Source organism: Misgurnus anguillicaudatus, chromosome 13 (genome assembly GCF_027580225.2).
Source record: "Misgurnus anguillicaudatus chromosome 13, ASM2758022v2, whole genome shotgun sequence".
Taxonomy (NCBI): Eukaryota; Metazoa; Chordata; class Actinopteri; order Cypriniformes; family Cobitidae; genus Misgurnus; species Misgurnus anguillicaudatus.
Window position 1 is genome coordinate 8,794,824 of NC_073349.2, and position 22,179 is coordinate 8,817,002.

Below are 22,179 nucleotides of genomic sequence, written 5' to 3' on the forward strand. Positions count from 1 at the left end.
ATAATTGAGAAAAAAGTTCAAAAGTTCAATATTTGCATTTTATAAACAAAATATAATTGAGAAAAAAGTTCAACAGTTTCATATTTGCATTTTAAAAACAAAAGATTGAGAAAAAAGTTCAAAAGTTCAATATTTGCATTTTATAAACAAAAGATAATTGAGAAAAAAAGTTCAAAAGTTTTATATTTGCATTTTATAAACAAAATATAATTGAGAAAAAGTTCAAAAGTTCAATATTTGCATTTTATAAACAAAAGATAATTGAGAAAAAAAGTTCAAAAGTTTTATATTTGCATTTTATAAACAAAATATAATTGAGAAAAAGTTCAAAAGTTCAATATTTGCATTTTATAAACAAAAGATAATTGTGAAAAAAAGTTCAAAAGTTTTATATTTGCATTTTATAAACAATATAAACCAAATAAATCTAACATTCATCAATATAATACAATCTCTCTCTCTCTCTCTCTCTCTCTCTCTCTCTCTCTCTCTCTCTCTCTGTTTCTCTCTCTCTCTGTCTCTCTCTCACACACACACACACACACACACACACACACACACACACACACACACATACACACACACACACACACACACACACACACACAGGTTTCCATGTTTTGTGGGGACATTTCATAGACATAATGCATTTTATCCGTACAAACTGTATATTCTATTCCCCTTACCCGCCCCATTCCCTAACCCCAACCATCACAGAAACCCTTCTACTACTTCACATTTTCAAGAAACATCATTTTGTTTGATTTATAAGCTTGTTGCCTCATGGGGACATCAAAATTTCCCCACAAGGTCACAAAAATACAGGTATTCCTATCTTTGTGGGGACAATTGGTCCCCACAACCTGATAATTACCAGGTACACACACACACACACACACACACACACACACACACACACACACACACACACACACACTAAATTCATCACAGCAGCCATGTATGTTGTCATGGAAATGCAGGGTCCTATATCAAGGCAGCACAGCAGCGGGGAGGGAGGGTAGACTGATATCTGCTGGTCATAATCTGGTAGCGCCGGGCATCTCCTGTTCCCAGAGCAACAGTTTGGTTATTGTGACAGAGAAGAAAGTAAACAATGACTGATAAAGCGTGAGGATCTTTAATGTGATGAGAGTCTCACCAGTGTAACCTCAGATGTGGGCAGATCTCTCCTAGACTGTGAGAGGCAGTGCAGCACAGCATCATGGATAGATGGGAAAAGTCGATTTTTGGTGACAGAGTCTGTGAAAAATCTCCCTCGCTCTAACTGTTGAACTACACACCCTGCAGACGTACATAGATAAACAGTCTTAGCAAAAAGTATGCGTGAGTTACAAGATACAAAACAAGCTCAATCAGAATCTTCTGTCTTTTGGATTTAAAGGGGACATTTCATAAGACTTTTAAAAGATGTACAATTAATCTTTGGTTTCCCCAGAGTACTTATGTATATTTATTACAACATGTTAAAATTGCCACTTCAAAATGCAAATGATCTGATTTCTGCACTAAATGGCAGTGCTGTGGTTGGATAGTGCATATTAAGGAGTGGTATTATCCCCTTCTGACATCACAAGGGGAGAGAAATTTCAATGACCTATTTTTTCACATGCATTGACCCACCTTGACATCCAGCTATGTAAACAGTGATGTCCACTTCTGCAAAATCTCGAAATATCTAGAAACAAAGTGGTCAAACATAAAACAAATTTAGCTTTTCTGTTCTTGAGATTATTTTTTATTTGCACCTGAATAATGATCTAAACCAGAGGTGCCTAATTTGGCCGGGGAGGTACCCTTTCACATTTGTACACATTTGTACCTAAAGGGTGCATATTAGTACCTCAAAAGTATACATTGGTGCTTCAATGATACCTACTAGGACTTGTTTAAAGAGTACCATCCCAGTGATCTTCTTTACCTTTATTTCTAAAATTGTAGACAAGAATGGGATGCACTAAAAAAACCCACCTTTGTATCTTTGGTTGACAATAAAACAGGTATCCAGTATATTATTTTCTCAAGGTCAGTGACATTTAGCCTGTTTTAACTGAATGCTTTGTGATGTGATTTTAATCTCTTACATTTGTCAGTGTTTTTAGCGTGACTGTGTCAATGAAGCTGACAGTACTGAAGTCCAGGATGATGGAGTGTTTATCCATCTTTCCGGAGATCTGCTCTGGCTGGAAATCTTGGTCCATGTCAACTGTTGATATCCCGTATTCATCTATAATGCATTCACGGTCAGTCTCGTGTCGACGTGCTCGTGCAAAGTCGCTCATATTCTTCATTGAGATCACCATTCGGTTTGCTAACTCTCTCAAAACTCCACTCTATAAAAACAGAAATATTATAATAAACAGATCATTAACTGAGATTATTTAAAGGTTCATTTTATGAACTTAAAATGAGCCGTTTTTTAATCTACATACACCCTTACACAGAAGTCATCGTCATATTTCGTCATGTAACCCTAAATGGACAAACTGCTCTATAGAACGTGCTAAAGTCTATATTCTAATTGAACCACTGATGTTAAATTTTTGGGCAATGTCTTTCATTCTTTTAGTGTTGGTTGAATGGCAGTCTATGGGACAGTCACAAGTCGCTCAGTTTTCTTCAGAAATATCTCAAATGTATTCCAAAGACCATCGAAAGACTTATAGGTTTGGAAGGACACAGGGGTAAAGAAATAATGAACAAATTTTCATTCTGGGGTAAACTATCCCTTTAATCTCTCTTTATTTAACCCACACGATGTAGCCTAGATGTTAAAAAGTCGGGCTTTTAACCCAAAAGGTGACGGTTTGAGTATCTCGGCCAGCTTACCCTAATTGCTTTCTGGGTGCTTGATAAGCATGTGACTTTCACTTTACTTTCAGATAATGATCTCATTATGGCCTCCTATACTGACTCCCAGACCAACCTGACTAACATCCCTTCATCTTACTTGCTTATTTAATTTATCCCAATAAATAATTTCTGCTACACTCATTTGTGGCGTGGCCCTTGCTCATTCCTCTCTCACCTGTTTATCTTCTTCATTCATTTGTCTCTTTCTTGTCTTCTTGGCCTGTTTCTCTCTCATCTTTTTCAGCTTGCGAAGCTTTGGAAAATTGATTCCACTCTAGACAGAAAAAAACAGAAAGAAAGAACAAATGCTGGGTATTACTTTGTTTTCCTTGCTGAAAAGGAAACTCATACATTTATGGACAACTGATCGTCAAATATTACTTTAAGGTTTATGTCTGTTTTATATGGTTTTAATGAGGTCATGCTGTACGGTGGGGTTTGCCGAAAATACAAGTCTTAGCTTGGTTCTGCTTGAGGTGATCCAAGCTGAGATGTCTTTTAGACAGGCTGTAATGTCTGCTGCTATGGTGGGATCATCTGGGTGAAATGAGAAATAAATCTGGATGTCATATCAGCATAAAGTGGTAGAAGAACCCATGCGCCTGTATGATAGGTCCTACGGATATTATCTACATGGAGAAAATGAGTGGTCCAAGCACTGATCCCTGAGGGACCCCAATGACCATATGGTGAGCTGTGGACAACACACTCCTCCATGACACACTCAATGATCTACCGGAGAGATAGGATTTAAAGTAGATGAGTACATGTGGTCCCTAGCGGTGTGTGTGTGTGGGGGGGGTTTGCAAATGTGGTTTACGGGGAATAGTGTATAATTACATGTTAACTATGCTATAACCATGGTTTACGGGGGCACAGGAAGTGTCCCCATAAACTGAAAAAACATACTAAATCATAGTTTTTCATAGATTAAAGACTTGCAACAGGTTTTTGTGACAATTGGGTCTAACAGTTTGTACAGTATAAAATCTATGGAAATGTCCCCGTAAACCATGTATGCCTGACTGTGTGTGTGTGTGTGTGTGTGTGTGTGTGTGTGTGTGTGTGTGTGTGTGTGTGTGTGTTTGTGTGTGTACTTTACCTTCTCCAGTAGGGCTTCTTGATAGAGTTCAGCATTGGCGTAGTAAATCATACCAGAGGACCGGAAGATAGTGATACCTGTGATTTCTTTGGCCTGCCCACAGACATTAGACACAGATATGCAAAACAAAGATGATTAAAATAATTTTAGTTTGATGCACATAAATTGAACAAACAAACTTCAATAACAAACATCCTAACATCCCTACATTCAAGTATAACAATGGCATCAACAACAACATAACATCAGCCGCATAATTGATTCATGCAGCAATGCATGCTGAGAGTCCACAGACCATTGTATGCTTTATTACAGTGTACAAATAAACACTTTGTTCCTGTTTAAGTCTCACCTCCTTATATGACTCTGTCTCTAAGTACAGTTCTGTGCCTGGCACCCTACCAAGTAAAGAATATTGTGGACTGGACAGACAGAAAGTAAAGTAGTTAGGCTCATGACATAAGCACTTATCTTTATAAGCACATAAATATACACACACATACTCACCGCTGGGTCCTGAAGATCACAGTGAGAAGACTGAAGGCAATGGACGCCACCAAACCCAGATCCAGATTCAGCAGAACAGTACAGAGAAACGTCACAAGCCACACCAGCTATAACCCAGAGGAAAATATTATTGTTTAGAGATTTGCTCTTTCATAACTCAGGAGATTGTTAGTTGAGTATTAACTAAAAAGTTTCAGCTATAAAGTCTGAGCTATAAAATGAACGGAGACTGTATAAGAAGAATAATCTGGATCTGGGGAAATTTGATAAGAAATGTTTGAGTTCATATTGAAATCTTTAATAATATTGACTTTTAAATGCAGATTTAATAAATCTGAGCTCAAATTGTGACATTGTTGAGATCTCATCTAAAACTCTTGACCCTGTACCACAAAACCAGTTAAATTTGTTTTTATTAAGGTTTATACATCATCTAAAATAAATACATATATGCTATACACTGATGCATGGTTTGTTAGGATAGGACAATATCTGGCCAAAATACAACAAAAGCTGAGGGTGCCAGAAAAAGGAGAAAATCACCTTTAAAGTTGTTCAAATGAAGTCATTAGCAACAGATATAAATGATAAATACATTTTTGATATATTTTCCTTGGGAAATTTACAAAATATCTTCATGGAACATGATCTTTACTTAATATCCTAATGATTTTTGGCATTAAAATATAATTTTGACACATAAAATGTATTGTTTTTTGTGTCTAGGGTCATATTTGTGAGATTTCAGGGTCTTTATTCAAGAGTCACAGATGTAAGCAAATGTTTCCCTGATGATCGGATCTCAGCAGATCTACTCTGTTGCTCTTCCATAGAACAGGAATATCCCGAAACTGCAAGAACATTCCCTTCAGATTTACAAACACGATGGTGGACAGCACAGCCTGATGACCGACACAAAACCAAAATCAAGTTTGCATTTAAAATTTGCTATGATATATGCATACACACAATATTTAACTTCATGAATATCCAAATAGATGGTTTACTTTGGGCAGCTCCTGAAATAGCGGACCAAGCTTCAAAACAGTAATAAGTACAATAATAGCCGATATTGCACCAGCAACCTGCAAGGCATAATAGTATATTACATTTAGACATTTGGCAGACACTTTTATCCAAAGCGACTGCAGTGCATTTAATCCATAAAGTTTTCTTTTTAATCATTATGGCACATTTGGGAATCTCAATGCAACTCAATGCTCCAGCAGTTGAGCTACATGATTCACACTGTTCCTGTGCATACATATCTGTGCATTTAATAGTTCACATACGTCTATATTACCTGTGTCTTTCCCCCAGTGCTCTCCTGGACAAGACTTCGAGACATGGAGGACGTGACAGCGTAACACTGAAACAACCCACCAATTGTATTGCTGAGCCCCAATGCTACAAATTCCTGTAAAGAAAGAAAAAAAGGCTTCATCTTTACGCAATAAACCTACCAGGTTTGTAGGACAATGTGAGTTCATGTGATGCCCATGTCAGTTTGTATTAAATATTTTTTATATTCTAAGAGTTTGATTGTGAGTATGCGAGTACCTGATTGCTGTCTACTTTATATCCATGTTTAAGAGCAAATGTCTTGCCCAGAGAAATGTTGATGGCATAACCAACCACAGCTACAGCAAATGCATCTCCTACAATTGAGGAGAAGAAAGATATCTCTGGGATGGTGGGCGGGGCCAACCTGGAAAAGGGACGGAGGTTAGATGTTAAAAAAATAATTTTCTAATGCTATGATGATAATGAATATGAGAAATATGCGAAATGCAGGGTGTTGAGGACACTGGTTATAGCCACTATGAATACAACAAGAACAGCATATTTAGACATATGTGAACAATTACAAATGTTTTTATTAAAGGAAATATGCAATATTAGTCAATGCCATTGAAGGTTAATGATTTGTGAGCGAATTAGCATAAAGTTATCGTTATCATTCGGTGGTGTGGACACCCTTATAGTTATCATTCCACACCACCGTATGAAGTTACCTATAACTTATATTAACTTTATAGTTATCGTTATAATGTGAATGGACGTTAAAAGTCCACTGTGTATATTTAGAGCGGCATCTATCGGTGAGATTGTGAATTGCAACCAATGTCTCAGTCCACAGCTCACCCCACTCTTTCAAAACCATAAACTGTAAAAAAAAGACGACGCCCGTTTGCTCTCTTCCATTGGTGAAAAGTGATGCCGCCACTGTCCCGATACGGCACTGACATCTTTGGTCTTGAGTCTGTGCAATAGCAATTTCGGGACTAGTCCTGCACAGTAGTGAGCAGGAAGTAAAGCCGCGAAATCAAGGCCCTGCGGCTTTACCTTAGTTCCTCTGTACTCTTAAATCTCTTCCTCATACTCTTAATGGGCACACACATCTGGACGCTCATACGCGCCTCACAAAAGCCAAAGCAAGTATCGTTTATTTATTCGCTGTGCATGAGTTGATTACCCCTTATTAATTAAGGCGATTCTTAGTTTTTGATGGTTTGTGCAGAAGTTTAAGCCTTTGATTGCCCTTCTTTTACTCTCTCTCTACTATTTTCCATTCTTTTACTCTCTTTATGTTTCAAGTTTATTGTCTGTTTGTATGTGTAACAGTTAGTTAGTTGTTGTGTGTATTTTGTGTCGTAGTATAAACCGGTTTGCATTTAACAATTTAATTGTTTCTGTGTTCAATGCTCATGAAATCAACGTCACTTTAACTGCTTTTTGATCTGGTTAAATGCTTTTGAGGTAATACTGTAGCAGTAAGGCCACGGAATTAACTTCTTAATGTACAATTATGAGTATATTTGTGGAACAAATGCATTAATGAATTGTTAATATTATTTCTGCTAAATCAGGTAAAACCTTATCAATTTGTATAGTGAATGACAGTTAATTATACGTATTATTCCCTTTGAACTAAATCTGAGAACCCCGTAGTGTGTTTTGGTAAGAGGTTCAATAGTGTTTTAAATAACATTATCCCTTTCCTCCCGTTGCTACAACTGTGAGTTTTAAAGTGGGTTCTAAAGAGAGGTTCTAGAGTGGGTTCTAAAAAAGCTTCTAGAGTGGGTTCTACAGAATGTTCTGTAGAAGAATCTATAGAGGGTCTGGTTCTGAAGAGTGGGTTGTACATTGAGTTTTTAAGTGGGTTCTAAAAGAGGTTCTAGAGTGTGTTCTAAAGGATGTTCTTGATTGAGTTCTACAGGAGTTCCTATAGGAGATTCTAAAAAGGTTTTAAAGAGTGGGTTGTAGAGTGAGTTTTAAAGTGGGTTCTAAAGAGAAGTTCTATAGGAGGTTCTAGGGTTGTCCAGAAGGTTTAATATGGGATATTAAAGTGGTTTTAAGAGGTTCTAGTGTTCTATATGAGGTTCTAGAGTGGGTTTTACAGAAGGTTCTATAAAAGATTTTAAAGAGGATCGGTTCTAAGACTGGATTGTACAGTGAGTTTTTAAAGTTGGTTCTAAAGTGAGGTTCATTGGAAGGTTCTATAGTAATTTCTAAAGGAGTTTTAAAGCGGGCTCTAAAGACAGGTCCTAGAGTGGGTTCCATAGGAGGTTCTAGATTGGGTTCTACATAAGGTTAAATATGAGATTTTAAAGAGGTTCTAAAGAGTGGATTGTAAAATGAGTTTTAAAGTGGGTTCTAGAGTAGGTTCTATAGAAGGTTCTAGAGTATGTTCTAAAAGATGTTCTAGAATGGGTTCTAGATTGGGTATTAGAGGATGTTCTAGAGTGGGTTCTACAAAAGGTTATATAGGAGATTTTAAAGAAGTTCTAAAAGTTTGTCCTACAGTGAGCTTTAAAGTGGGTTCTAAATAGAGGTTCTAGAGTGGGTTCTACAGAATATTCTAGAGTATGTTCTAGAGTGGGTTCTACAGAAGGTTCTAGAGTAGGTTCTGTAGAAGGTTCTAGAGGTTCTAGATTGGGTTCTATAAAATGTTCTAGAGTAGTTTCTAAGCAAGTTTTAAAGCAGGTTCAAAAGACATGTTCTATAGTGGGTTACATAGGAGGTTCTAGATTGGGTTCTACAGAAGGTACTAGAGTGGGTTCTGTAGGATGTTCCAGAGTGGCTTCTGCAGAAGGTTCTATTAAAGATTTTAATGAGGTTTGGTTCTAAGACTGGATTGTACAGCAAGTTTTAAAGTTGGTTCTAAAGTGAGGATCCAGAGTGGGTTCTATAGGAAGTTCTAAATTGGGTTCTAAAAAATGTTCTATAGCATATTTTAAAGGGGTTCTAAAAAGTGGGTTGTACTGTGAGTTTTAAAGTGGGATCTAAAGAGAGGTTCTAGAGCTGGTTCCACAGAAGGTTCTAGAGTGGGTTCTATGAGAGGTTCTAGAGTGGGTTCTATAGAAAGTTCTATAATTTTTTTAAAGAGGTTTGGTTCTAAGACTGGATTTTACCGTGAGTTTTAAAGTTGGTTCTAAAGTGAGGATCTAGAGTGGGTTCTTTGTGAAGTTCTAAATTGGGTTCTACAGAAGGTTCTATAGAAGATTTTATAGAGGTTCTAAAAAGTGGGTTGTACTGTGAGTTTTAAAGTGGGTTCTAAGGAGAGGTTCTAGAGTGGGTTCTATTGGAGGTTCTATAGTGGGTTCTAAAGGAGGTTCTTGAGCGTGTTATACAGAAGGTTCTATAATTTTTTAAAGAGGTTTGGTTCTAAGACTGGATTTTACAGTGAGTTTTAAATTTGGTTCTAAAGTCAGGTTCTAGTGTGGGTTCTATAGGAAGTTCTAAATTGGGTTCTACAGAAGGTTCTATAGAAGATTTTAAAGAGGTTCTAAAAAGTGGGTTGTTCTGTGATTTTTTAAAGTGGGTTCTAAAGAGAGGTGTTAGAGCGGGTTCTACAGAAGGTACTAAAGTGGGTTCTATAGGAGGTTCTAGAGTGGGTTCTGCAAAAGGTTCTATTAAAGATTTTAATGATGTTTGGTTCTAAGACTGGATTTTACAGTCAGTTTTAAAGTTGGTTCTAAAGTGAGGATCTAGAGTGGGTTCAATAGGAAGTTCTAAATTGGGTTCTACAGAATGTTCTATAGAAGATTTTAAAGAGGTTCTAAAAAGTGGGTTGTACTGTGAGTTTTAAAGTGGGTTCTAAAGAGAGGTTCTAGAGCGGGTTCCACAGAAGGTTCTAGAGTGGGTTCTATAGGAGGGTCTTGAGTGGGTTCTATAGAAGGTTCTATAATTTTTTTAAAGAGGTTTGGTTCTAAGACTGGATTGTACAGTGAGTTTTAAAGTGGGTTCTAAAGAGAGGTTCTAAAGCGGGTTCTACAGAAGGTTCTATAAAAGATGTTAATGAGGTTAGGTTCTAAGACTGGATTGTACAGTGATTTTTAACGTTGGTTCTAAAGTCAGGTTCTAGAGTGGGTTCTATAGGAAGTTCTAAATTGGGTTCTACAGAATGTTCTATAGAAGATTTTAAAAAGGTTCTAAAAAGTGGGTTGTACTGTGAGTTTTAAAGTGGGTTCTAAGGAAAGGTTCTAGAGTTGGTTCCACAGAAGGTTCTAGAGTGGGTTCTATAGGAGGTTCTTGAGTGGGTTCTATAGGAGGTTCTATAATTTTTTAAAAGAGGTTTGGTTCTAAGACTGGATTGTACAGTGAGTTTTAAAGTGGGTTCTAAAGAGAGGTTCTAGAGTGGGTTCTACAGAAGGTTCTATAAAAGATTTTAATGAGGTTAGGTTCTAAGTCTGGATTGTACAGTGAGTTTTAAAGTGGGTTTTAAAGAGAGGTTCTAGAGCGGGTTCCACAGAAGGTTCTAGAGTGGGTTCTACAGGAGATTCTTGAGTGGGTTCTATAGAAGGTTCTATAATTTTTTTTTAAAAAGGTTTGGTTCTAAGACTGGATTGTACAGTGAGTTTTAAAGTGGGTTTTAAAGAGAGGTTCTAGAACGGGCTCTGCAGAAGGTTCTATAAAAGATTTTAATGAGGTTATGTTCTAAGACTGGATTGTACAGTGAGTTTTAAAGTTGGTTCTAAAGTCAGGTTCTATAGTGGGTTCCATAGGAAGTTCTAAATTGGGTTCTACAGAAGTTTCTATAGAAGATGTTAAAGAGGTTCTAAAAAGTGGGTTGTTCTGTGAGTTTTAAAGTGAGTATTAAAGAGGTTCTAGAGCGGGTTCTACAGAAGGTACTAAAGTGGGTTCTATGGGAGGTTCTAGAGTGGGTTCTGCAGAAGGTTCTATTCAAGATTTTAATGAGGTTCGATTCTAAGACTGGATTTTACAGTGAGTTTTAAAGTTGGTTCTAAAGTGAGGATCTAGAGTGGGTTCTATAGGAAGTTCTAAATTGGGTTCTACAGAATGTTCTATAGAAGGTTCTAAAAAGTGGGTTGTACTTTGAGTTTTAAAGTGGGTTCTAAAGAGAGGTTCTAGGGCGGGTTCTACAGAAGGTTCTAGAGTGGGTTCTATAGGAGGTTTTTGAGTGGGTTCTATAGAAGGTTCTATAATTTTTTTAAAAGATGTTTGGTTCTAAGACTGGATTGTACAGTGAGTTTTATAATAAGTAATAAAGAGAGGTTCTAGAGCGGGTTCTATAGAAGGTACTAGAGTGGGTTCTATAGGAGGTTCTAGAGTGGGTTCTGCAGAAGGTTCTATAAAAGATTTTAATGAGGTTAGGGTCTAAGACTGAATTGTACAGTGAGTTTTAAAGTTTGTTCTAAAGTCAGGTTCTAGAGTGGGTTCTATAGGAAGTTCTACAGAATGTTTTATAGAAGATTTTAAAGAGGTTCTAAAAAGTGGGTTGTACTGTGAGTTTTAAAGAGGTTCTAAAAAGTGGGTTGTACTGTGAGTTTTAAAGTGGGTTCTAAAGAGAGGTTCTAGAGTGGGTTCTACAGAAGGTTCTAGAGTGGGTTCTATAGAAGGTTCTATAAAAGATTTTAATGAGGTTTGGTTCTAAGACTGGATTGTACAGTGAGTTTTAATGTTGGTTCTAAAGTGAGGTTCTAGAGAGGGTTCTATATGAAGTTCTAAATTGGGTTCTACAGAAGGTTCTATGAAGATTTTAAAGAGGTTCTAAAGAGTGGGTTGTACTGGGTAACATTTGGCCGGACGTAATATGGAAGTCTTTTCGTCTTGATTGTTAATGGCTTCATGCTGTGACCTTAGACTGAGTTTAACATCAGACCATCAATAGGGGGCTCATTTACATCTAGTCATTTAGCAGATGCTTTTGTCCAAAGCGACTTACAAATGAGGTAAGGAATAGAAGCAATTGTAGCAACACAAGAACAGCAAAACATAAGTGCACTAGAAATAGTCTCATCAAGTCTAACACAGTATACATAGCCAAGGGTTGGTTGGTATATATTTTTGTAAGAATGTACAAATAGAGATAAAGACAAAAGGGAAAATATAGAAAGATAGTAAGTCCTATGTTAGGAAGTGAGGTAATGGCGGAAAAGATGGGGTTTTAGCCGATTCTTAAAGACAGCTACAGAGTCAGCAGATTGTGTCGTGACTGGTAGATCATTCTACGGTTGTGAAACAGCTCCAGAGAAGGTCCGCGATAATGTTTTTTTTCCCTTTTTGAGATGGCACCACTAGCCGGAACCCTTTAGTGACTTGTTTTCAAAAAAGCAACAAATTTAGCAACTTTTTCTGGTGTTGTTGGAGACTTTGACGTGAAAGCATGTATCATTCACTCTTCTCAATGAGCAGCTGCCACTGCTTCCGTGGGCTCCAACCCTGTCCCACAGCACTTACAGGCAGCCTACTAGCCTAGTCCTCGCAGAGCAGAGTCTCTCCCAGTTGCAGTCAGGACAGGAGATGTTGTTCATCTCTCCGTGGCCAGACGGCATAATGACGCGCATGCAGGAAGCCGGAGCTGCCTGATCCCGCAATGGCTTACATTTATGGCGGGATGTAAATGTAAAATAGTCTTTAAAATAAAATAAATCACTGTAAAATAATGTATTTGAGTGAACTGAGCAGCAGCACATTCAGAACAGACAAAGTGTATGAAGCAGATTTGTTAATGAGCTGTGTACCTACAAAACAATGTTTCCCATTATTTATCAGCGTATCCTCATATGTTTTAAAACTGGACTGTTTGGACATATAAACATAAAAAATATTTTGTTTTATGAGATCAAAAGCAGATAAACCAATGAGAAAAAAGTTTTAGGCATTCATGTGTATTAAAATTAAATGTACGTTTTGTATGCTGGTGACCACCAGCTAAACCAGCATCAAACCAGCATAGACCAGCATAATTCCCATGCTGGTCCATGCTGGTTTGATGCTGGTTTTCAGCAGGGCGTGTAAAATCTGAACTGAACTCATCTGAATTCATCTTTTGTGATAAACGCATGTAGACAGATTAATGCAGACTCTATTGTCATTCGATTTTGTGTCTTTACCTTGGACAAGCGACGTCTTGTTACAGTTTTATTTTTGGTCTGGAGAATAATCTCGTGCGCGGCGCTCCTGTAGTGTTAACTTCAGCAGCGATGCGCAGCAAGTCAGTGTATGACGTCAAAATATCGCGCGAGAGTTTAGAAACCAGTGCATCATTAAAGCAACACTGCCACCAACTGGACCTGACTAGGAATTACATTTAGTCAAGTTGTATGGGCAATCTGCCAAAATGGCGTTCAGATTTTTTCATTTTCCTCCTTAAAATTTTTTCTTTCAAAGTCTTTTCGGTTAACGCGACCGACCAAACACACACGCACACACACACACACATTCTGGTTTCCATGTTTTATGGGGACATTCCATAGACGTAATGCATTTTATACCGTACAAACTGTATATTCTATTCCCCTAACCTACCCCATTCCCTAACCCCAACCATCACACAAAACTTTCTTGTACCTTAGATTTTCAATAAACATCATTTTCTTTGATTTATAAGCTTGTTTCCTCATGGGGACATCAAAATGTCCCCACAAGGTCACAAAAACACTGGTATTCCTATCTTTGTGGGGACAATTGGTCCCCACAACGTGATAATTACCAGCTACACACACACACACAATTACAGCTCAGCCTCAAGTCACATGTTTTTACCCTTTTTACTGACCTACATAGACACTCATTTGGGCTGCGCCCCAGACACACAAACATGACACACACACAACAAACATTTAGATTTTTTTAAATAAATGATAACTTGATTAACAGTGAAATAGTACAGCTAAATGATTTTATTTTGTAAATTTGCACTATATATTACAACTTTTTGGCAACATGTTAAAGTAGCTTTCCTCTCTGGCCCACTGTAAGGGGGCGGCGCCGCAGCGCCCCCTATTGACCAGCCACCACTGGTCACGTTACATGGGTGTTTCGAATCACATTTTGGAGCAGTGTTTCGAAACATCGACGCATCAGGATCTCGACACAGTGTCAAAATGTCAGTTTCGCAGCAGCAATCCCTACTAATAATTATACATGCATAAATCTGTTTTTTTACCCATGCAATTTGTTAGAAACAACTTCAGCAGCGATGCGCAGACCTGTCAGTGTATGACATCAAAATGTCATACAAATGCTAATTTGTATCCGATGCACAATTTCTAAACCGATCTAACTTTTTATGCCAATGCACAGAGCGAATCTGGGAATCTGGCCAGAGACAACAAAGTGACAAAACGCACTCTACAGAACAGTTTGTCCATTTACTGCTACTGTAAAAACGTGGCCGCGACTTCCATGTAAGGGGACCTGCGGTGTAAGTAGATAAAAATGGCTCATTCTAAGGTAATAAAACATTAGAGTTCACTTTTTAAGGTTTGTAAACCTACTGATAATATAGCTATGTGTATTATATTGTATTTCTGTCAAGAGATCCTCATAATAGTTACCCAATGCACATTTAAGCCTTAGAAATTAGAAAAATATAATACGAAACACTTACCCATTTGGAATCTCTCCCACCACATCAACACCATTAACATCTCTGAGACCAATATAATGCGAAATAAGAGTCCCTGCAATAATCTGTAAAAATACATACAGTATAATGTTAAGAGCATCTCTCTCTCTCTCTCTCTCTCTCTCTCTCTCTCAGTGCACTCACCACCATGAGCTCTACTGGTATAGGAAGAGGTAGTTTGTGACTGTAGCAGGAGTTTATCTCTTTGACAATGATCAAAACTATGAGAGACACCAGAGTGACCATCAGAGTGGGTACATGTGTTTGGGGTAATAAACTGCCCAGGTCCAACAGAGTCTGAAGAAACAATCAAACAAGAATAACTTTACACTTTAAATAAACTGAATGAAATGTATATTTCAAGTGACTTTTTTTAAGATAGATGAAATGTTCAGTTAAAGGTGCAGTGTGAGACTTTTAGAAGAATCTCTTGACAGAAATGCAATATAATACATAACTATATCATGTGTGGTGTATAAAGAGCATACATAATAAACAGTATTGTTTTTATTATGTGTAAGGTTTTGTTCTGTGTTTTCTTGTATTCTGTGTATTTTTGTTATTTGTACTTGTATTTTGATTCTCTGCTCTGTTTGGACTTTTATTTTGAAACTCATCATGCCATGTTTCAGTTCACACTTCCTGTCTGTTTTGTATATAAGTCACTTCCTGTACACCTGTTACCTGCTGATTATTACATCGCCACATTCTGAGTATCTGCCTGTTTTTTGTATCTGTTAATCTGTTTATCTGTTACCTGTATCTGTTCCTGTTCCTGTTCCTGTTTTTGACCTGTGCCTGTTATCTGGATTTTGCCTGTACTGCCGCCTGCCCTGACACATTGCCTGTATTTGGATTCTGATTTTGGATTAATCCTTTGGATTTGTTTGCTGGCCCTTATTGGGATTTTACAATAAAACACCTTTTGCACATGGATTCACTTCTTCATCGCTTTCTTTAAAGCAACCCGTTACATTATGAAACGTTTTTATCTACATACACCGCGTGTCTCCTTACATGGAAGTCAGCGTCATGTTTCTACAGTAGCCCTAAATGGACAAACTGATCTACAGAGCATGTTTCATCCCTACATTTTCTCAGACGACAATGTGTTCATCCTGTGGAGCTACCCTAGCTTCACTATGTGTTTTGAACTGTGGACTGAGCCGGTGGTTGCAATTCGCAAACTCACCACTAGATGCTGCTATAAAAACCCCACACTAGACCTTTAAATAACGCATAGATTTTGTGCATGTAAAATACAGACATAAATCAGCTGCAGGGGTCCGGTGAATCTTCTGGGTGACACTCCAAACATGTATTTGAGCTGAGAGATGATCACATGAGTGGCTGCACCTGTCGTGTAACCCCGAACCAACGGCTCGGAGAGATATGTCACCACAAACCCGAACCGTACCAGACCCAACAAAACCTGTAAGACATGATCTTCATTAACAATGGATCTATCCATACATCCATTCAAATATTTATCCATCCATCTCACCTGAAATATGCCACAAAGTACCGTCGTCGTTGCTGCTACTTTTACCCGTAACTCGTCTCGCACCTCCGTATCCACTATGATCGATCCGTTTGTACCATTGATCAGAAAGTGATCATCAGGAGCCAGTCGCTCTGAGACGCTGCCTATCATTAAACTTATCACAGCAAAGGTTCCTTTAAAGAAACAGACATCAGTACAGTATGTGTGCCTACTCAGTAGAGCATTAAAACATTGTTTTGTCACATCAACTTTATTAATCCATCTCTCTCTTACCTATTGAGATGTGTCTAGATGTGCCAAAGATGAAGTAAACCAGTACAGGATAGAAGGAGGTGTAGAGACCAAAGACAGGTGGAACAGAAGCCAGAAGAGCATACGCCATACCTGAGTACATATTACACACACAAGCCTTGTATATACTTGTTTAAAGACTTTAGATACATTCATTTTAAAGTGAAATAAGCTATAAAGATGAACCTAAATCATCATTTTTATATCAGCGCTTGTTTAACTTGTATTAACCTAGTAATGGGATTTCGAAAGATTCTGATTCGCCTGAGGTCATTTGATCTCGTGTGTAGTTTCTCTTTGTGATTGAGGCTTGTTGTAAACTGACCCTGAGGCAGGTGCATGATTCCCACACTGACACCCGAAACCAGGTCACCAAGAGCATTTTCCCGAATGGAATAACTGGGAATCCAGGATAGAACCGGAATCCACGTTATTATCCAAATCCAGATGCACCTCACAGAGCATCTGGAGCGGAAATAACAAGAATGTTAAAATGAAAAGTTAATGAAAAATAAATTTAGAGAAAAAGAATAAACAATAATTGTTAAGCATTTCTTAGGTGAGCAATATTCACTAGAACATAAATTGATACTAAAATTGCTTTGTGTTCTCATGTCCTTGGGTTTTTCAAACCAAACTGTGTAAACATTTGTGCTCCTTTCTCTGCACACATATTACATTACATTTGCTTATCAGTAAATGGCATATACTTTGTAATATAATTTTTTTTATTCCTAGGATTAAAATACATTATTTTAAAAAAACAATGTTTAGTTAGTCCTGTGGGTAAATGTTTCATTGCTGCACACACAAGTAATTTTTTTCCCAACCACTTAAAAAAAAAAAAAACAGAAAATGTACTGCACTGTAAAACATTTGTAGTTTTACGGTAAAAACTGGCAGTTGTGGTTGCCAGAAAACTGCCGTAAAATATAGAAAACATGTAAACGACTTTGCAGTTAAAAACTGTAAAAAAAATAAAGTGGCATTTTCTTTTTCATTACAGCAAATTTTGAATATTTCAAACTCTTAACTAAATTTTTCATGGCAAAGATTTTGTAAATTTTAAGCTATGTAACTGTTAAAAAAGATAAGAGGAAACATAATTATTTATCATCAAAAGTATCATCAAATGTGAAGGATCAAGCAGGGATTGTGGGAATGTCCTTTTACTGTTTATCAACGTTTTTACGGTGACTTGTATTTTTAATTTACAGAGACCATAATTTTACCAATATTTTACCATAAAAATCTAAAATTGTGGTAACACTTTAAAATACGGTTGCATTTGTTAATAATTAGTTAATGCATTAGCTAACATGAACTATAAATGAAACAACATTTATTTTATTTATTTATTTACATACATACACAAATTTCACCTCTAAAATTATCATGAGCACTTCATTTCAACAATAACGACAACAATTAATCAATTAAATTTATCAGTAAAAATCCCCACTACAAATACACAATTTTCAATTAATCGATAACATTAAACACTAAAATATAGAGTAAACAATAAATAAAGATTAATAAATGAATCTTTGTTTATGTTAAATTCTGCATTTACTAATACATTTATAAAATCAAGTGTCATAACTGTTAACATTAGTGAATGTACCATGAACTAACATGAAAACTTTACTGACATTAACAAACATATACAAGAATTAATACATGCTGAAAAACTATATTGTTCATTGTTTGTTCATGTAAGTTAATGCATTTATTAATGTTTACTAATACAACCTTATTGTAAAGTGTTACCAAAATTGTTTATAATAAACATAAAATATATGATTATTAACACATTTTACTTTCAAAACCCTACATTTTATTCTATTTCACCATGAAAATTCCAAATATGTGACCAGGTCTGTGAAGTCCAGGCTAAAGTCTTTTAATTTTTGAGATTAGGAGCATCAATGCTTGATTTCACTTTAATTTCAATCTTTGGCATGGCCTTACTCAGTCAAAATGAAAGATATTAAGGTCTTTATAAATCACAAAAAATGACTTTAGTTGGGCTTTCACAGTCTGGGTCACATAAATGCACACAAGCACATGTTTAACACCAAGTCAAAAACACACCTTTTGTGTGTGCGTGTCTTTACATCTTACCTCATAGAGTCACGGATCTTCTCTTTCAAAGAGGGCCCTTGGATTTCATCCTGCCATTGGGCTAATTCATCCAGGTTTATTTGATCCAGTATAATCCTGTCCACACAGAATTTTGCTCCAGAGACACTCATATCTACCTTATTCGTGTGCACAATATGATCCTTATAGTCTAGATTAGGGGTTCAATATTTCAGTAATCAAGCTCAAACCCCTCCCAGGAGTAATGTAAAAGTGTGGTCTTTGTTGTCCCTAGAAGAAAAATGCAGATTTTTTACTGAGAACAATGACTCCATTTGTAATTTTCCCAAGCATGGTTGACAGACGTTTGAATGATCCGAAACATCTTGAAAGGTAATTCTGAAGTGCAGCTATGTTTGAATCAACACCGCATGAATCATGTCCAGAAAATGTTCTTATCAGTTGTCACAAGTCCATCCCCCAACACACCTCCCTCCACCCACAGCAGATCCTATAAACATGAACGTGCCAAATAGATCATGCATCTGCAAATTAATTTACAATATGACACTTCACTAACTCACATGCACGCAAGTGTAAACAGTTTCACTTAAACTCTGCCCACATCATTGAGCATTTTATCTAAATTCATTTTTTAAGACAGTTTGTGCTAAGTCAGTGATAATAAAATTACACTTTCAGTCTTCTTGCTTTGTCTAAAGTTATATGAAAAGCAACAACTTATTAATCTTATCTTAAGACATGCATTTGGTTGTGGGTAAAGCAATTTTTCACTTCTTGTTGTAATGTGACAAAACACTACCTTTTTCCCAAACAAATTTTAGCAATTCCAAACCACATCAATCTTAATAACTACCCTAATTTTATATAATCATTTAGAAGTGATATATTATTGTAAATGATGGATAGAAGTGAAGCACCTTATTTAAATGTGCATGTAAAATGACCATAAGAAAAGTTTACTAGTGTTGTAGTTCTCGAGACCGATCTCGGTCTCAAGACCACTTTTTAAAGGTCTTGGTCTCGTCTTGGAATCGACCGCATTTTTACTCGGTCTCGTCTCGTTCTCAGACAAAGAGGACTCTGAATTTTATTTCAAGACTGGTCAAGACCACAACTGATGGTACACTGCAAAAAAATGATTTTCAAGAAAAAAAAATGTAGTATTTTTGTCTTGTTTTCAGTAAAAATATCTAAAAATTCTTAAATTAAGATGCTTTTTCTTGATGAACAAAATGACTAGTCTAGTTTTTAGAGCAAAAATATCAAATTTAATTGATTTTGTGCATAAAACCAGCAAAAAAAAATCTTTCAATAATTTTTCTTGAATTTAGTGTTTAACAAAAAGGTTCAAGATTTTTTTCCTTACCCTTTGGCAGATTTTTTTGCTTGTTTTATTCACAAAATCACTTAAATTTGATATTTTTGTCCTGAAAACTAGACTTATTTTCTTGGGTAGTTTTGCTTATCAAGAAAAAGCATCTTAATTTAAGAATTTTTTGATATTTTTACAAATTTATTTTTGAAATTTGAAAACAAGACAAAAATACTAAGAATTTTTTTTCTTGAAAATCATTTTTTGCCATGCACATCACAAATTTATTTTTTATCATTAATTTTATGCTGTTTATTCAGGTTTGGCATATGATGTTGGCATTGTTTAAGCATTGTTTAAGTTTCTCCCAATGACAATTTTTCTAATTTTATTCATAAAAACACCTGCATTGTGTTAAGTGGATGGCAAGCCATGGAAAGACAGTTCAGAATAAATGGTTAAGTTGATTTCAGCTCTTTAGTGTTTGTTCACTTTTATTTGCTTATAGACAAAGATAAATTCCCATATATCTGCAATGCTTTTGATTATTTTATCAACGTCTCTGATGGCATACACACACACGCACACACACAGACAGACAAGAAGTGCCTTATCATATGCATATTTCACATTTTATCATAAGTGTTTAATGTAGTGACTTGCACTGGTCTTGGTCTCTGCCTGTCTTGGTCTTGACTCCGTCTCGATCCTTTAAAGTGTTGGTCTTGTCTCGGTCTCGGCCTGTCTTGGTCATGACTTGGTCTCGGTTTAGGTGGTCTTGACTACAACACAGTTTAACCAACACTGAAAATGCATTATTAAATGCCCATGAGAAAGATGTAATGCTATAGAAATTACGAAATTGAAGTGCCTTTCATGTACTAATATGAACTGTTTAGGTACAAAGGTGTACTTTTTGAAAGGGTACCGGCCCAGCTTTGTACTTTTTAAATGTACTGCCCATAAACTAATTGAGCATTTCTATTTGGACAACATTGTTTCCTTAAAACATTATGAGTCCCCCCAAAAAAGAAACAATTTACATTCCAAAGGGCACATAAACACTTTCTATTACCTGTAACCTTTCAGATTTATCTTCAGATAGTTACAATGTAATCAAATTAGACAATTAGATTATAGGAAAGCATTTGGTCCACATCCCATTATCGCGCATAATATTTGCTGAACATTCCTTTGGCAATGGTGAATACAATATAAAAATTAAACAAGCTGTAAAATATCTTTTGGTAGATAAACAACATCATAATACTTTTATAACAGTCACAAGAACATTATCTCTCTCTCTCTCTCTCTCTCTCTCTCTCTCTCGGGCATGTAAGTTGTTTTTAGCAGTCCTAAACTGATCCCCTTTGTTCAATTATCAATATGCATCACACACCATATTTATACATAGAGTTGCAATAGAGTAATTATATGAACTCATTTTATATATTTTTTTCTGTTCCACAGATAAAAATCGTGCAGGAGAGTTTCATTTTTAGGTGAACTACCCATTTTAAGAGCATACTTGTTATTTTGGGGGTCTTTGTGTATCAAACCCGACAGAATATACTGTACAACCCACTTTGGATTTTATTTGTCTCATTGTTTCCACTTTTCTAGCCTCTGTCTTACATCAATAAGTCAGCAGACAAGATGATAACCTGTTATAAACTTCATGATTATTGCACAGCTTATGTTGTAAAATGGCTACTATAAGTTAAATGTTATTGTCATCTGCATGATGTAGTGGAAACTTCTAGATACAATTAATTCCTTTTATCATTTTATAAATGATTTTCTTCATATTTTTCATTTTTGTGTTTGTTAAAACAATCATTGCATACTTTAAGGCGCTCTGTGTGACATCACTTCTTGTTGACGTTCGAAGTGTTGTCAAACAAAACTGAGCATAGCTAACACTTCCTCTCCCTTCCGTGCTTTCATGAACGCGCCCAACCCACACTCCCAAATCCTTCTTGTCGTTTATTGGCTGGAACACGTTTGTTATGTTTCCTGGTGGTAGGTTTGACCACTTTGTTTTTGTTGCAGTTTGTGGAGCCTGGGCTGTCTACAGAGACCACATTTTTTTACAGTGTGTTCAGGGGACAGGCAGCAAGCAGATAGTGAGGAGATGTTTACTGTATTAAACAAAAAATGTTTTATGGCCTATCGCTTAGAGCACCTTTAAAGCACACATTTATACCTATTTCCAGTTTTATTGTATGCCTGTATGTATGAAGTACAGGACAATTTTGTAATTTATGTTATTTCTTCAGAAAGTTATGCACATTACTGCAATATTTACTTTAGTTACACTAAGAATTTCTGCTCTTTGCTCCCCCTACAGGTTAGAAGCGGAATTGTCCATTACCACTGTCGTACATACTGCAGCATAGCTGGCCCTGATTGGACTGTAGGTCTGCCGTAAATCAAGTTTTTGTAGTTTTCACTCGAACTACAGCAACGCGACCCGACGGTTGGAAACTTCTTTAGTGCGGTTTTGGCCGATAGAGGGCTGCAAAGCGAATGTGAAAGTGCCGTTCACCCTGTTTCGAGTGGATGAACGACTGAAACTTTTTTGGAAACGTTATTTTAAGGTAAAAGAA

The 22,179-nt window shown here is 36.5% G+C and overlaps 1 protein-coding gene across 2 annotated transcripts; it reads right to left on the minus strand.

Annotated features, from left to right (window-relative positions):
- Positions 1-224: 224 nt before the first annotated feature.
- slc26a6l2 (solute carrier family 26 member 6, like 2) lies at positions 225-18,692 on the minus strand. 2 transcript variants are annotated; one of them, XM_073874966.1, is made up of 19 exons: positions 18,277-18,692; positions 16,478-16,617; positions 16,135-16,245; positions 15,862-16,034; positions 15,625-15,789; positions 14,502-14,654; positions 14,340-14,422; positions 6,041-6,188; positions 5,784-5,897; positions 5,488-5,565; positions 5,284-5,382; positions 4,481-4,584; positions 4,326-4,395; positions 3,974-4,066; positions 3,047-3,145; positions 2,103-2,351; positions 1,642-1,696; positions 1,160-1,302; positions 225-1,064 (listed from the first exon to the last, which is right to left on the minus strand). In XM_073874966.1, exons 1-19 carry the CDS (start codon positions 18,405-18,407, stop codon positions 1,038-1,040), a joined length of 2,235 nt encoding a protein of 744 aa, XP_073731067.1. In that variant the 5' UTR covers positions 18,408-18,692; the 3' UTR covers positions 225-1,037. The 2 variants fall into 2 exon arrangements, with proteins under 2 accessions (XP_073731067.1, XP_055044745.2); XM_055188770.2 differs by lacking the exons at positions 5,284-5,382; positions 5,488-5,565 and having other exon boundaries at positions 4,481-4,587.
- Between the last annotated feature and the right edge of the window lie 3,487 nt (positions 18,693-22,179).